Source organism: Hypomesus transpacificus, chromosome 9 (assembly GCF_021917145.1).
Source record: "Hypomesus transpacificus isolate Combined female chromosome 9, fHypTra1, whole genome shotgun sequence".
Lineage (NCBI taxonomy): Eukaryota > Metazoa > Chordata > Actinopteri > Osmeriformes > Osmeridae > Hypomesus > Hypomesus transpacificus.
This window is the reverse complement of record NC_061068.1, coordinates 2,194,331-2,211,730: the sequence shown is the minus strand read 5'-3', so window position 1 is coordinate 2,211,730 and position 17,400 is coordinate 2,194,331. Positions and strand designations below refer to the sequence as shown.

The window sequence follows — 17,400 nt, the reverse complement described above, 5'->3', positions numbered from 1 at the left end:
TGTAGAATTACCAAAAAAAGCTAGTAGGTGCAACTGGGATACATGTGTGTTTCATGAGATAGGATAGATCTAGATCTAGTAGGTGGGTTTCACTGTGTCCACACAGGTGGTGAGGACCGTTCAGGAGGGGGGTTTTCATGGGATTCCATTGATTGAGGAATTAAAAGCTTTTTCTAAATGTATTCACCAGCTAACGTATCTTCATCCTCATTATCCCAAATCATCATCATCATCGTCAGTCCTCATGCACCTTAGCCTCGACCTGAACACAATCTAGTCATCACCCAGAAGGCCAAACACAAACACATGCGGGTTTGTTTGGACAGGGTGTCCTCCCTTCTAAGCCAGAAGATTAGTGGGAGTAGAGGGAGAGAGGGGCAGAGATAAATAGAGATATGTTAATGAAGAACACCAAGAGAAAAGGAAAAGGCTGCGAGAGAAACAAGGAAGATGAGGATAAGGAAGACATCGGTCGGAGAATTGTTTCCGCCTGTTGACATAATGGCACAAAAGCAATTTCGCAACTTAATTTGTACGGCTCTATTTTTAGCGTGCATATTAATGATGGTGACTGTTCTGGCCCGTTCCAGCGCTCCAACTTCATCACAAGCGTTCCCAATCAATTCTCCCTGCCAGACTCCAAACAAAGAGCCCCCCCCGTTTAAAGGAGCAGCAGTCTGTGTTCTGCTTCTACAGCGCTACAGCTGGAATCACAGCTCTGACACGCGCATGTATACGACAAATGGATGAAGGGTAGGCTTCATGAATACACTGCAAGTGGTACGTTGAGTGAGTGAGGTGTAACCCTTTGTACCTCTGGTGGCCTCAGTGGCGTGGGGATTCAGCAGAACGTCTGTCAGGTCCCTCTGCCAGGCGTCCTTCACAGAGGACTTGAAGAGCTTTCGGCTGTCCAGGTGCTGCAGGGGTCTGTAGTTGTTCCTCAGGTACTCCACAGACTTGACGTGGTCCTGCTGTTCTGTGGTGAAGATGGAGTAGAAGGCCTCCAGCTGACAAGCAGAAACAGAGAAGCCCGCATGAATCATTAGTGATCCTGACGTTGGTGAATGTGTCTGTGTGTATGTCAGCGTGAGACACCGAGAGGATACGTGTCACAGTGAGACGGGTTTTAAGGAGAATCGAGCCTGAGGGGCCCTGAGGTGGCCAATTGTCACCTAGCTGCACAGAGTTGCCAATGCTCTCCTGTGAAGGCTGAGCTCCTGCAGGCTGCAGTGCAGGACACCTGCAGGGGGAGGCTGTGCAGGGCCGCTTGCTGTCACACGGGGTGTAACATTTCAATGGGGCAAATTTGTAGCCATCGATCGGTTTGACTGGGCTCCCGTAGAGCGCCGTAATGACTGCACATTAAAGATCCTTGGAAATCAATGAGTCCAATGGAAGCTTTGGAGAAATGAATCATATACTCATAAAAGGAGCTTTGTAAACATAAAAAAGATGGCCACCCTAGTCAATACCCCCCACACCAGTCAACCACGGGATCTGGAAGTGCTGGAAGGGTATAAGAGGACAGGTGTGGTATTGTGAGTACTCATCAACAGGCGACAAGGGGAAAATAACTTAACAGCTGGAGACAAACTACGTGCGTTGATAGTAGTGGGACAGGTAATCTGCTGTAAATACGCAGTCGCCAGGACAGTTGAATGTGTACCAGCTCCCAAAAGCTTCATTCAATTTCGAGGCCTATAGATCCTTCCTGCATGGATAGCAGCGTGATGCATGTCTCCGAGCAATCTGCACACCCACCATCACTCACAAGCCAGTAATTGGCTACACCTCCCGCTAAATCATCCTCTACACACAGAAGCAGTTAAGGCTTGATACGGAGGGGCGTGTGGAAGGGTGAAGGGGAGGGGAAGGGGGTAGATGAAGGAAGTGGAGGAGGGGAAGGGTAGCAAGAGAAGGAACTATACGGTGTGAACATGATTAAGAGGAGGCTAAAGCGATTGTCCTATTTGTTACGCTACAAAGCATGTTTGCATGTGTGTGTGTGTGTGTGTGTGTGTGTGTGTGTGTGTGTGTGTGTGTGTGTGTGTGTGTGTGTGTGTGTGTGTGTGTGTGTGTGTGGGGCGGGGGGGAGTGTACTGACCTGTGAGTGGGACAGGAAGACAGGCCTGGAGAAGATGATCCACTCCACCACCCTGCTGCAGGGCGGGGTGGTGAGAGAGCCTGTGTAGCGGTAGTAGCTGGTCAGGGAGGAAGGCAGCAGGTCCCTCAGGATGAACGAGCTGAGGACTGTCTCCTTCTCTGGAGGACACACAGGAGCACGCGTCAACACGAGGAACATGCAGCCGTCGCTGTTTCACAGTTTGGGTTGAAATGATCAAGTACTGCCCACATACACCAAACATGCAAACACATATATGATCCGCATATCTCCATAGTATGTGGGCTTAAGGTTAGGGCATTCATCCAAATGCACTCTTTTCAGTGATGGAATCTTGTTGACAACATCCTGCTTAAAGCCTCTTCCCCTGGTATCAGTTTGGGAAAATCCCACTGCTTGGCAGAGGGCAGGAGGAAGAGGAGAACAGAGCATCAGATAAGGTGGTCTGCTCTGACAGCTAATCCATGACTGGGCTGCTGGAGCCTGTGAACTGATACAGTGTCTGGTGCTGCTGTAGCCTGAGGTGCAGGAGGCCTAAGCTTCTAGAAGGCTCTCTCTCCTCTTCAGTGTATCAGGCAGCTGACGAAACCAGAGGTGACAGTTGGACCAAGCTGAGATAGGCTGAACAACAAGTAAATAAAGTAAGTCAGTCCAAGGAAGCAGACATGGCACGTATCTACCAGTTCCATACCCCTGCAGGTATGGGTGACAGTACAGTCCTTTGTGACCACCACTGCAGTAGAACAAAGTGTGTGTGTGTGTATCTGTGTGACTGGGGGTCATTTTAATGATGATGTGAGGAAGGCCGCACCCAGTGGCGAGTCCTTCCGTGCTGGTTTTAGTATTCACAGGGGCATGTCCGGCCTTAGAGAGCCTACGTGCACTATCGCTCCAGACCTGCTGGCGAGCTGACAGATGGATGGCCGCAGCTAACGAGCTAACGAGCTAGCGGAAAGCCCAAGCAGCCCTCCAAGGCAGGAGATAGGTGCATTACAGACCGAAGCGGAAGATCCTCATTTTAAAACAGCCGCCCCCGCCAAGAACCAGCCGGCGGGGACCCCAAGTTTGACCTGGCCGCCGCCAGGGAACACGACTACACAGGAAGGCTGGCGACGTGAGCTGCCTACCTCACACAACCACCTCCCAGCTGTCACTACGTCTAGTCCACCACCAGCTTACCAGCCCTTGAGACTGAGCGGAGTAATAAATGTTAGAGAGAGCCAATGAAGCACAGAGGTTGAGTGGTGAAATTAATCAGCATGAGTAAAGAGAGCTCTGTTTATGGCCATATGCTTTTAGTCCATCCTCGTCCATTAAAACGTTTTCTTCTGTCTGTGGGTCGAGCCACACCAAGACACTGAGCTGGTGTGAGTTGTTACGCTGGCCATACGTGTGTGCAGTGTACACTTGGAGGGCAGGGGGATTAGAGCTGCATGCTAAAGCACCACGGTCTGGTAGAGACACGGAACACAGTAACTCATGTTATGACACGCGCACGTTAACTGTGATTTCAAACTACATGCATCTGTGAAGCAAATTCCCCATAGCATTAAAGATTAATGATGCAGGCGTACATGTGCGGCTCATGCTGTGTGTTTGTTTGTAAACGTGGCTGAGCAAGAGAGAGACACTGAGTAAGACTGCATGTGTGTGTGTGTGACTGTGTGTGTGTGTGTGTGTGCATTAGACGGAGCACTGACTAATTGAGGCTCAGATGCAATTAATGGTTCTGTCTCTTCTGCTGGTGCGACACTGAGGGAGACGAAGGGAGAGCTGGTATCTCGCTGAGCTAAGTTCCTTTTGATGTGTGACTCTGCTCACAGCTTGTGTTCCGACTCTAATTTGGGATTAAAAATGGAGGCCAAGTTTAAGTATCTTCAAAAAGCAGTCCAGATGACCAATCGCACATGGGTGTCTCCAGAGGCTAAGAGGGACATCCGAACTGTCACCTCAAATGAACATCAGGCTCGCTGGAACAGAGCCGAAACAGAAGACAACATCATCAAATCAGTGATGTCTTCATTTCTGTTATGTCCAGCAGAGCATAGCTGTGCTTCGTACTATTCAGTACATCAGTTTCTGCATCACATGTGCTTCATTCAGAGGAGACTACTGCAGACAGCAATCTAGAATCCTAAAACCATTAGGAACCGTGAGACCAGTTGCCCTGAGTGCAACACCTTTAGGCTTCAGGTACAACACACACACACACACACACAAATACACAGAAACACAACTAATGTACAAACACAGGGTGGGAGTGATGAGAAGAAAATAGTGTAAGAGAGGGGAAAAATAAGTGTGACATTGACAATCCTGTCCTCACCATGGTGTACGACCCGCTTCAGTCCCTGGATGATGGGGTCCACAGCTGGATTGTTTCTCCGCCCCACCTTTAGCCAGCAAGCAGAAACAGGGACCGTGAAAGGAAAATACAGAGGACTCGCATACTGAGATTTGACCACTCCATGGCCTCTTCTCATGAGTTTACTGCTTAACCACTTTGGCTTTCAGGAGCTGTTGTAAATGAATAGCTAGTTTTCTGCCAAACTCCCCGGTCTCTTGTTTCAGCTGTGTGTCTTCTGGGACATTCACTTCACACTTCCCTTCCTGTAACTAAGTACAATCTGCTGTTGTGGAACATGAGGGCCATCAGTTTGGTCCCCAAGTCCTATTTACATTATGGGACAGAACAGAGCAGGGACACAGGAACCAGTCTTCCTAAGCCCAACACACTCATTTAGGTCAGTCAGAAGAGAATAATCTTCTGGTTGTAAGTGCTGAATGTGGATAGTGTGAACACCTTAGAGGCCATTCATGGACCCTTGGGGAGTCCAAACAGAGCTCTTGCCCATTGATTAGAGATGGTAAATCTCTGAGTGTGTAAGTGTGCGTGCGCCCGTTTAAAAAACCTCGCTCTGGTAAAATGCAATTCAGCGGGTTGCGCATGGTGGTGCTAATTGCTATAAGCGATAGAGCTGTCAAGACCCAGCGGAGGCATTTAGGTCCTCACACTCCCATGGTCCTTCACTGTCTCCATGCAGACCTACATAAGCAGCACCTGTGTCCTCATTCCTGCCTGCCTTTGCCTGAGAAATGACCCTCTCCACTCGGCCTGGCTCTCAATACTACAACAAAGGGCCTCTAAGTTATAGATGAAGGGAATATAATAGAAAGAGAGAGTATAACCAATGGAGGCAAAGTGAACCTGGACCTTCCATCCATTCAGTGAACACTCAGTCTTCTGCAGCTAGTCTCTGCGGATGTCTACAGGTGCAGACGGAGAAAAGTGGAACTCTTCACCCTTCTGCTTTAGTATGGATCTATGAGAGTTTTCCTTCTTCTTCCAAATAGTTTTGAGAGCAATATAAATGATAACTGTCCCCTGGTATTAAGAAGAGCCTTGAAAAACAGCAGTAGAAACCAAGTCACTTTTCCTTCGATGCACCTGTGTGAAGCCAGCTAAGGGCCATTAAGGTGTAGTACTTCAGCTGTTTTCCCAAGGAGTCCAGATGACTGTGTGAGTCTTTGGGGGTGCTTCTGTAGAGACTTGACATGGGTTTAAGAGGATCAGAACCGAGGAAGCCCTTGCTTTGAATGTGCTTCTTCTACACTGTAATGGCTCCCACAAGACACATGGCAGACTGCTAACTAAGTACAGGTGCCAGTCTACAGTTGAGTCTCTATTACATAAAGACTCACAGTTCCAAGAGAGGAGTGTGTGTGTGTGTGTGTGAGAGTGAGAGAGAGAGAGAGAGAGAGAGAGAGAGAAAGAGAGAGAGAGAGAGAGAGAGAGAGAGGGGGAGAGAGAGGGGGAGAGAGAGGGGGAGAGAGAGAGAGAGAGAGAGAGAGAGAGAGAGAGAGAGAGAGAGAGAGAGAGAGAGAGGGGGAGAGAGAGGGGGAGAGAGAGGGGGAGAGAGTAGGAAAAGAAAAAGCACCCGGCCTCAGTCTTACTTTACCTCAAAGAATACTGCCATGGCCGCTATGATGCGTTTCTCCTTGATGGCAGCATTGAGGCTTTCAAAATCATCAGAGTTAAACAGGTAGATCTGCATCTGAGAGTAGAGAAACAACACAAGGCATTAGGTGTGGACACACGCAGCCTTCATGATTCAACTGTTGGCGTTTAGTTCGATCCATTGCGAAGGGATTACTGTGGAAAGACATGGATCACATATTTGCATAATATTTCTCATCTGTTCTATACTGTGTACTTGCATCATTTTTGTACAAAGCCTTTCCAACTGCCGTTTCTCTCTCTCACATCCTCTCCTTTCTTCCACTTAGATCCTCTCCCCATCCCGGATGATTTTGCCCAGTTGCTCTAATGGAGGCAGGAGAACCACTGTAGGATTATGGTCTCATGCAGCCAGATCTAGCAGTGAGAGGCCTTTAATCACGCCTTCCCAACTGCCTCTAATCAGACGCCATACACTCTAGGAAAACACGAGACAGTCATTTCAAAGATTATGAACAACTCTTGGATGGCTCAGTAACAAGAATAATAATTACGCTATCATGAATAAATAAATACGTAAATAAGCAATGTATGTGCTGTATTTTATCAGCCGGACATCTGCTGACCAGGCTTAGAGACAGGTGGGTTCATCCTGTGCTGTGTATTTTAGGGTTTGAAGTCCATTCACAATAGTCATGCAGGCGTCATTCCAGACCATTCTGCATTGCAACAGTCACATGACAAGATCATTTATGCTGAATAATATTCAAAATAGGCCTAACAACACTGTTATTTTACCACATCTCTCCCAAAAAGGGGAATACTTGTACCTTTTTGGTCAATGTGTTCAAGTTCACTAATTCAAGTTCAACCTATTGACTTAAGATGACTAAGTCATGACTAAAATGCCAAATATTTAGCCTGGGTACCAACCAAATCTGAGAGCTCATGGTTTAGCTCTGGCAGATACTCCCATTCAAACAGATTTCCCTCCGGCATGAAAAGTGCAGGGCCATTCACAACCATTTATCTGATGTGGGGTGGGATTCATATGATGACTGTTCAGAAGAGCGCAGTTGAGACATTTTCATAAACAACCAAGACGACAGTGTGTCGCTCTGATTAGTTGTCTCCTGCGTCCGGAGGCATTTTTGTCTGTGTCCGTTGATAACACCCCATGGATATTGAAAAATGAACTGAGAGGTTCCAGACTAATGCGTATTTGCAAATTGGTCTGGAGAGGCGAGGCTACCAAATCATACGCTTTGATACAAAGTCAACACACCCACGCACACACACACACACACACACACACACACTCACACAGGTTAGAGATAGTTTGCAACTCTCTTGCTAAACAGACTGTCTGTAGTTGCTTACAGATGGTCTGGTTCAGTTCTGTGTTTGGTGTCAGCATGTGTCGGCTGAACCACCCTTGGGTCTGATTCAAATGTACAGTTTTCAATGCTGTACACCATGTGTTTGAAACATTTCTCTCTCACACAGTCTTCAGTTTCCTCCTCTCTAAACCAAACACTTACACAGACACACCATAGGTAACCCATTAGTATCCTGCTGTAGACCCGTCAAGGACAGAACCTGCAGTTCCCTTGACAACCGGCTAGGCTGACAACAGATTGTAGCGTGCAAAAAAAAAGAGAAGAGTAAATACTTAAGTACATAGAGCAGGTACAGGAAGGGACCTCAACCGATCCTGCCAATCAATCATCAGTTTCTTCCAGAGTTCCTTTAACTGCAGCCTTTAATGGAGGCCATTTGTTGTCTGTCTGTGAGCTCAGCAAGGAGGGCATTGGCCCTCACCATTCAAATGTTATTAACTACATTCGCCAATTAACTTGCCCCCACAGGCTTCATTTACTCACTTAGTTTGGCATGCAGGCAGCCAGGGCTTGTTGAGAACGCACATCAGCAAACCTGACACTCAATTATCAAATACTTTTATAGCAATAAAAAGGGCACCTGCCACAACAAATGTAGCTATAAAGAGGTTCATAAAAGTCACATCGACTTTTAGCAAGTTAAAAGTTGCTTGTGCGCAGTGTAGCTAACAATGCTTAAGCCCATGTCAGGAGTCATTGGACATCTTAAATGTAAACAGGCTGGTGTGGTTTGCCTCATGTGGCGTGAGGCCGTTCGATGTTCACGACTGCTCTGAGGTCCTTCTGCCTCCCCAGGCTGCCTGTATACAGTTACCCTCTAAGGGGTTGGAGTGGAGCAAACAGCCGTGCACAAACATCCTGCTCCTATCATTTAACTGGAAGGGCTCAGGAGCCAATTAGTATTGGCTCGTTTGAGACTCGTTTGCTCTAAATCATATTGTGTATGGGGCTGAAAATGCATGCAGTGTTAATGAGATGATGCTGACTTGAAATATACATAGTGTCAGCGTGGTACAGTATGTGAGCTTGCCGCACGCTTTTGTGTTCACAGGATACGGCAAGGACACACACAAACACTTCCCACACAAGCTTCGCACACAGCCTCACACTCTTCTGCGGTACGCTGCGATTCCATATTTCATGTATAATTAATCTAAGCCTTGTGACAGTCAGATACATTATTATAACAGATATCCCTATGGCTTCCTGAGGGTGAAATGGCTCTATCATTTTTCATTGTGCTGTTTGAGCGAACAGGTGGTCCATCTATCGATCCCATACTTCACACGTTTGAAAAAGTGACTTGTCAAACTCCGGGGCCGCAGGCAGTACAGCCCACTGCTCTTTACATAACCATGGGGTAGAGCAGCTGGGCACAGGCCCAGTACGTCTGTTAGATGTGATGTCTGTTAGAAGAATCAGAGATGTAGGCCAGGGGTCTCTATGGCCATGCTGCCTGTCAATACACGAGTCGTAGAGACTGCAAAAGATGTATCGGTGGGATAATTGACGGACTCACTGTCTTTATAATGGGACCAAAGATTTATTTGACTTTGAAACTTACTAAATTAGTCATTATCAATTTACGACACCAACGTAATACTCAACGGGGATACTCCTTAGTGCTGTATGCGTGAGCGTCAGAGATTGCTTTAAGCATAGGAGTCATTCCTCAATAATCTATGAGCAGACTACACCACGGGCCTAAGAGTGAATGAGTGAATGAGAGTGAGGGCTGATTAAACATATTGGAAAACAACCTGTATTTAGCTGAGGCAAACAAGCCCACAACCTTCCAAGGTCATGCAACCTTCTCTTCTATAAAAGAGGTATGTGTGTGTGTGTGTGTGTGTATGGTGGAATTGGTCAATTTAGTCTGTGAATACATCATAGTGTAGCGTTCCATTCATCAAGCCTTTTATGTCATTTGTTAGCCGCACATACAAAATATAACCCAACCATTGATCAACTCATATTGTAAAGATGAATGATGGAGGAAAATGGCCATATCCCACACCATGACAAACATCAAATGACCCAAAGCTTTTAGTTGTCCTGTATTAATTTAAAAGATGGATGACATATTCGGATCAGCCTACTGTATATAATCAACTTCTGAGGTGTGCAAGAGTTTTATGTACAATGCTTCATATGTGGGTGTGTGTGGGGGGGGGAGACAGAGTGAGAAAGACAGAGAGAGAGAAGTGCAGACAATAACTGCTGCATTTCCATAATGGCCCTTCTTTCTATGTGTAGGTGGGTGTATTCCTGTGCACTTGCTTGCGTGGCCCACATGTGCCCTTCTCTACCTCTCCCTGACTGTGACTGGGGTCATATGTCAGCAAGTTTGGCTAGTTTATGTGTAAATGTCTGTTCCTTAACTGGGGTGTGTGTTTTCAAGCAGATAAGCTAACCCCCTCTTCATTCCTCTGCTATTGCACTTCATTTCCTGTGTGCCAATTTCAGAAGTCAAAGGCTATATTCCCATGGACTCACTTTACGGTGTCTAAATCCCTGCCAAACTCCAGGCCAATCCTATCTGGGTGTTTCATGCTAAAGTCAGACTGCTTGAGGAAGAGGGTCACCCACCCTTAAATATCCTCTCAGTTGATCATTTTAATGAGACTTTGAATGAGGTCTGAAAACACACCATATTTCCTTCCAACTAAATGTCAAAGCTATCCATTCTAGCCTGTCAACTAGGCCATCAACATAGTGAATACTGAAGAATGTGAGCAAGACTTCCAACTGCCAGCCACCTTGCTGAGTCGCACCACCACAGAGAATCTCAGCAACATGGCAGAACAGTATCTGCACACGGACATACAAGTATGAACACACAATCACACATGCATGCACGCTCACACACAATCAATTGGACAGGATGAGGTGAAATAAATAAATAAAATGAAGAACAACCACACAATATTCTGGTTCTGGACTACAGGTGGAAAATGACAGCCATTTTCTACTTGATGTAACAACAACCACACAATTTACTTTGTGGAAAGTAGTCTGACATACAAAGACAGTATTGCAGCATTTTGTTCTTTCACGTTTCCAAGCAACAACACTTCAATAGGCTACTTCTGTCAATCATTACACTATATATAATCACATTTTACACTGCCACCACTTTGAAATCATGGCCTTCACCAGGCAGACATGCTAGGGCCTGCTGGACCTACAGAGAGCAGACCAATGTCAGGAGATTTCATTAACACCATTGACTCACATGAACAATTATGTACAGTACAAAAGCTATCCGACACTTGCAAGCTTGGAGGTGTGATCACTTTATGTTTGGAGAGTGTTGAATTGTGTCAATATCCCAAAGGTCCTTTGAAAACCCTTTTCCTCTTATTATTTATTTGAGTCATGGAACAAACGGTAACAATACTTTACAAACATCAAATGATTCATGCTTGTATCTCAACCATTTGTGGTTTATGGTTGATTATGATTACGATCTTAGCCTTTTCTGTCTCTAACTACCTATATATCTTTCATCCAAATTAATAGCACTGCCATCTTCAAGACAGTCAGTGTTTCCCCTGGCATTGTTTTGACCTCTATTAACCTCCTGCCCCCCTACGTATGACAAAATTATATAATTAGGCAATATATATCAAAAACAAATAATGACGCACGAGATAAAGCTGTTTTCATACAGCCAATTCGCTTCTTGCTTGTGGCCTCAAAAGTTCGATTACTTAGTTTGATTGCGACTAAAGTTTCGTTTTGACTGACAACATACTGACGTTGCTCGTCCCCAAATGCCATAATAAACGCCTAGATTAGGGTTCGCTTCTCTCGCTAGGCTATCTGTTCGCACTGCCAGGTATATTACACTGCCTTCCTTGCGGGGTCACGTGACTTCCATTGAAAATGAATGGGAGCCAGAATTTTTGTCATACACCCCCCCCCCCCCTTCTTTGGGGAAACAATGAGATTATATAAAACACTATTAATAAATCCATCCGCAAACTCTACTGGAGCTTTTATCCTAACCTGTAACTGTAACCTATATCATTTAGGGCCCTTTGGTTGCCAAGAAGATCAGAGAACAAGTAGTGCTGATAATTACACAGGCACTCATGTCTCTATAGTAACAAGGCTCAGCAACCGACACAGGAGAAACAGCAGGGAAGAATCATGTCATGTCTCTTTTAGTGCTAGGTTTGTTCCATAGTATTGTACTAAACTGTGTTCACTATTTGTGTTTAACTAACATTTGTTATTCTATAAATCATTACACAATACATTTGTTCTAATTTACTGTGTTAAAACAGTTCTGTTTTACAGCCTCCTCCCTCCACGACCCTCCTTCCTCGCTCTTGTGCTCCAATATTGTGTGTACAGAGTGCACTCACCTCCACTGGGAACCTCCTGCCGCTGATGCCGTGTTCAGAGCCCTCAGAGCCGTTGTTCTGGCCCCAGTGGAACTCCACCTTCTCTGCCTTAAACCTCCCAGGCAGGCCCGCTCCCCTCACAAAGTAGTCATCCTTCAGCATAATGGCCACTGGAGGGACAGAAGGTAAATAGGAGCATCATATCAAATGAGAAAGCACAAGACAGATACTTAAAAAAAAGGATAGTTTCATTTGTCCGACACGTTTTTGTTCAATCTCGTCTTTCTGAGTAGGCCTGGTTCTACTCAGGATGACTGTTGGATCCCTGCCTGCGAATCCAAGACAGTTCACTTTCACGTCATCCTAAATGAGTTCTTTCATTGCTTCCATATTGAAGGTGAACGCACTCGAGTGAAGCACATTTACAGCAGTGCTTTCTGGGCTCTCATTTTTGGCCTTTAAGGTCCCATACAACATCCATATTCAAATATATGCTCAGGGGACTCCATAAGACTATGCTGCTGAAGTAAAACTCTGCAGCTATTAAACCTCTGCCGAGTTTCAGAGCTTTTAAAAAAAACTTCAGTGACAAATTAAGCTTTGGAGAAACTTAAGCTTTCAATTAACCCCCACAACCTCCAATAAATGCACACTGTCAAGGAGATATCTGTGTCCGATTAAAGCTGGGGTTGCATTCTGCAGCTCACTCTGGCTAAATGCTATGTAAAACAGTCTAATTACTAAATCATAAATGGTTCATGACATCAAACTCTTTTATCATGGCACATTACAACACTTTAAAGAAGCGAACATGACTGCATTTGCTTTGTACGTTCTGGCTTGCTCTCTGGAGGACCAGTGTTTGGAAAATGAAACAAGTACAAGTTTGCCATGATAGGTGTGAACAACATGGCACACAGTTTGCCTGTTTGCTGAAGTATCTTTTTAGTTGCAGTCCTTGAGTGTTTAGCCCGTGCTGGCCATGCCTTGGTCGGGGCCTTGTCTGGATCTATGCTTGTTCTTTATGTGTAGTCAGATCCAGAAGCCTTCATCATCTTTCCAGCTGACATCATTAGCCAGATTAGACCCCTAGCTCTGGCAGATCATCCTGCCATGTTACTGCAGGATTTAGTCAGCCTCTCGAGATGAGATAGAGAGGCCTCTTTTAATCACAACACAAAGCGAGTGAGGGGGATGAGCGTGAGCACAAACAAACACGGGATGTCAGTAAACACAGAGAACAGGACAAACGCGCAGGGATATGCACACGAGAGACTGAGGCAGAAAGGCAGAGTCGGAGAGGACAAAAGAGAGGAGGAGAAAGATGAAAGAGAGAGGGAGAGAGAGGTAGGGAGAGAGAGAGAGAGAGAGAGAGAGAGAGAGAGAGAGAGAGAGAGAGAGAGGAAGGGAAAGAGGAAGGGAAAGGGAAAGACCCAGTAAGATATGGAGAGATGGGAAATGATTTGAATGTTTAGAGGGGATGAGTAGAGCTTCGCATGGAAAAAGGAGAGATGATCTACATGCAGCTGAAACAGCCAGCAATGGTTAAGATAAAGAGGCTCATCACAATGGGAAAGGCATGAGATCCAGCAGCTCGACAGGCTCTTCCAATCATAGTAGAAAACAGACCCAAAGTGAAAACCGATCCTTCAACGTGGTTATAAAAGCTCTGCTAGTGTTGTTGATGTGCAATTGTAATCCCTTATAGCACCTGGCAGACAGGCAAGCATGTAAACAAGCATCCATGCAGACAGACAAACCGACAGGTAGGCAGATAACCAAGCCCGCACACAGTCTGACATGAAGGCAGCCAGACAGACAGACACACAGTTAGACAGGCAGACAGACAGGCGGGCAGACAGACAGGCGGGCAGACTTGGACAGGCAGACAGAGACAGGCAGACAGGCAGGCAGACAGGCAGGCAGGCAGGCAGGCAGGCAGGCAGGCAGGCAGGCAGGCAGGCAGGCAGGCAGGCAGGCAGGCAGGCAGGCAGGCAGGCAGGCAGGCAGGCAGGCCTGCTGGTCCTGAGAGTTTCATTAAAGATGTTGCCCTGATTTCGAGCGCTTCAACAGCAGAGCAGGAATTAGACACTAAGCCAAAAAGACCTTGAATCACAGCCTGTGAAAAAAGGGGAGCCTGTGTGAAAGTAAATCCTTGATCAATGCAAATGTCTCAGGGGCCTACAAGTCCTCCAGCATTTGCTTAGATGGTTGTTAGAATTTTGCCTGGGAAATGTTGAGTTGAGAACTACTGGATGGTCGCCAATCAACTGTGCTTGAAGCAAGTCAAGGGCCAAGGGGAAAGCTGTTAAATCGAACAAGGTGAACTTTCTTTTAACTACAAATGGTGGTGGTATTAAACTTATAGCAAACCATCAACATCTCTGTTCCTATATGTCCTTTTATCCACACCATTCTTTGCACGAGTGTAAAATTTGGGCAGACAGAAACACTTGCAGTAATTGAGACTTCTCTTTATTAAAAAAGGCTAAATAAAGGATAAACATGCACACACTGTGGGCTTTAAAAAGTCTGTTGAGTTTGTCATAATCGGACAGCGACTCCGCATTTAATATTAGAATAAAGTTCTAACAAAATTTCCAATGTACCCTTCAAATGGCTCTGTCTAACAGCAGTACAGCTCACCTGTCTTCCCAGTGTTCTTCATGGAGGTCCTGTTGGAGGACTCTTCAGAGAAACCATCCAGCGTCAGTTCCTGGCACTCCTGTGACAGGTGGGCCTCCCCGTCTACAATGTCCACAGGTGACTGGTAAGTCTCCCCACACTCTGGGTAGGTTAAGGCCCAGTGCCCTGGCCCATGGCTCCCTGGACAGAGAGAGATAGAGAGACAGGGGTTCAACATCATGTACTCTACACAGAACTAAGCTGAGCATGACCGTGCTGGGCTCACTGCGCCTCGCTCCTCTCCACAAACACAGCAGTAGTTTGGCTGCAGCCTGGGAGAGCCTCCTGATCTGTCAGTCCCTTGACGGGCTGGGGAGGGTGAGACAGAAAAGGTTTCACACCAATAATTTCTGTGCAGCGAGAGCCAAGCAGCAACTTCCTCCAACATCCCTGATCCACTGTCTGCTCTTTTAATCCTCTATCCCCCACAGCGGAAGTTCTACAAAAGAATAATCCACAGTCAACAGGGGTCTTCTTGATCTGTTCTGGGCTACAATGGGCCAATGGAACAACAAAAGGCTGCAGGATCAGAGGAATGGGAAGCCTGCATGCTTTCGAACATTTCTAGGTTAAAGCTAAAAAATAAGGTCCCATTCCCTACAGATATGGGGCAACACTTTCACGTTATTTTTTATTTTTTTAAACAATGTGAGAATGTCTTATTTGCAACTACCCCCCCCCCCCCCCACACGAAGGATGGCTTGGTGTCATGCTGTGTGCAAAAACGTAAGAAACCTTGAGGATGAGACAGCTGTTTAAATGAGCGTTCTTCAAAAGATGACATGAATCTAGTAGATTTCTAAAGATATTTTTGTCCAGAACTTTCCTAGCACACACTGTAGCTACGGCAGTTTGAATGTGGGCCTGCATGCATTGACACATTCAAAGGAGTACACACTCACTCACACAAACACACACACACACGCACACAGTGCAAAATCCAAAGTCATCTGTAAAATGAATTTGTTAGCCTGCTGTTTCCCATGCTAAAGAGGTAAGACTCCCAAGCACAGCTCAGATTTGTCCATTGTGCTAAATTAGGATGAATTGTCTAACCCCTGCTTCACACAACTCGTGGAAGTTTATTGATTGGTAAGGTCTGGGTTCCATAGAAAAGCAGCACTATGGATCTTGGCTGCGTTTCTCACTAATGACGGCATCAGCAAGCCGGAGTGAAGTCATCCGTCATCACTTTAGTGCAACCAATATGTCTGGACCAGTGTCACTCTAATATCTCACACCCGCAAGCACACACAAACAGTTGTAATGCCTGAATGTGCTGCTTGTCTGTCAGAGGTCCCAGAGCCAGACACTGTGAACCATCTTAACTGATGGTAATGGTTCTATTTTAAGCTTGATCACTGTCCTCCCAGCTCACTACAGCTTCATTAGGTGGGACCACAAATGATCCTGCTCCTGATAATCGCATTGTTTTCTGTACGGTCCATTTTGAAAGTCTACAAACCATGGCTGATATAAGCACACTCTTGTACAGATAGAGCAAGACTGCACTCTCTCAGGAAACTGTTTATTAAAGACTTGGAAATTGGAACAGCTTTTTTGGAGCCTTAGCCTCAAATTCACCTTTCTGGAAAGCAATCCCTGATGAAAAAGGAGCTCATCATGCGTGGATATCTCAACTAAATGTTAGTGCCTGCAGGCCAGACTCTGCCCCCCCCCCCCCCCCCCACACACACACACACACCCTCTTCCACAGCAGCACCAAAACACAGACATCCAAAATGACTTCAGCTGGAACATCTCAACTGCTAGGACAGATCAAAGATGTTCAACACAACTGACTTGCTTGGTTATAAAACATTATGTTATTAGACTGTAATTATGTCAGAATTTGTTTCTATAATTAGGAACTGCACTGAGCTTTACAGTTCAACCATCAAGCCAGCGCTTACCTCCAGTTCACCTAGCCGCAGTCCAACCACAGAAAACCCTGCCACAGGACATACTGTGTGCGTGATCAACAGTGACAAGCTGCCAAACTGCTGTTAGTTAGCATACCAACAGGCTGTTCCATGGGCAGTGCCAACACCGGTCAGTTCTACTCAAGAGGGCTACACTGTCCTGGGCCGTGAGCCGTGAGCTTACAGACTGATCAGAGATCAGCCAGATCCATGGCTGCCCCACAAAGAAAATACTGTTATACACATGCCACTGGACAAGTAAACACTCACACACACTAGAGACATGGCCAGTGGGGTTGAGAGGAATGTTATGGAAGGTTAATGATAGCATTAGGATGGGTCACACATTCCTAGATCAGGGATCAACTCTAAAACAAACCCTTACTCTTGCTAACACCAAGAAGGAGCCAGCTAAGGACTGAGGTGTTAAATACATTTGGATCATCTGGATATGAAATGCTGAAAAACATTGACATTGGAGGAGGCGTCATACTGTACTGTGTGTTATGTCAATATTGCCCTCCAAGACAGAAGGCTTTGTTTGCTAGGAGATCTTCCCCTATAGCATTCCCCTGCGAAGATGTCAGATCAAAGGATCATGGCTGTATGGCATCCGTGTATGTGCATGAGTGTTAGGTAAAGAGATATTCTACAAGGTCCCAGTAAGCATGAGCTCTCTAGTGAAGCAGTCCAAATGACAGCTCTTAAAAGACCTCACCCAGTTACATGGAGAAGCTCCATACAGACTTATCACATGTTTACTAAGAAGTTAATCAGTGGAAGAGAAGCATCTCCACTACTAGTTAGTAGCTTTCCACATAGCAAATGGAGTAATAAGCCATATACTGAAATCACTCAAGTACAAATTTCATGCACATCACTTTTATCCAAAAGCAGCTGACAGCACTGTAATCTGGTGGTAATTTTCCATTCAGGAATAGATTACATTCCATTTACTAGC

General features: G+C 45.8%; 1 protein-coding gene across 2 annotated transcripts in view; it reads right to left on the bottom strand.

Moving 5' to 3' along the window:
* Positions 1 to 695: 695 nt before the first annotated feature.
* Positions 696 to 17,400, bottom strand: part of LOC124471658 (receptor-type tyrosine-protein phosphatase gamma-like) — a 49,953-nt gene continuing 33,248 nt past the window's right edge. For both annotated transcript variants that reach the window (XM_047026224.1, XM_047026225.1), the window contains exons 3-8: positions 14,479 to 14,658; positions 11,854 to 12,002; positions 6,082 to 6,177; positions 4,449 to 4,515; positions 2,105 to 2,262; positions 696 to 1,007 (exon numbers count right to left, since the gene is read on the bottom strand). In XM_047026224.1, the coding sequence (XP_046882180.1) occupies positions 711 to 1,007; positions 2,105 to 2,262; positions 4,449 to 4,515; positions 6,082 to 6,177; positions 11,854 to 12,002; positions 14,479 to 14,658 (947 nt within the window). In that variant the 3' untranslated portion in view covers positions 696 to 710. The remainder of the gene's footprint in view (positions 1,008 to 2,104; positions 2,263 to 4,448; positions 4,516 to 6,081; positions 6,178 to 11,853; positions 12,003 to 14,478; positions 14,659 to 17,400) is intronic.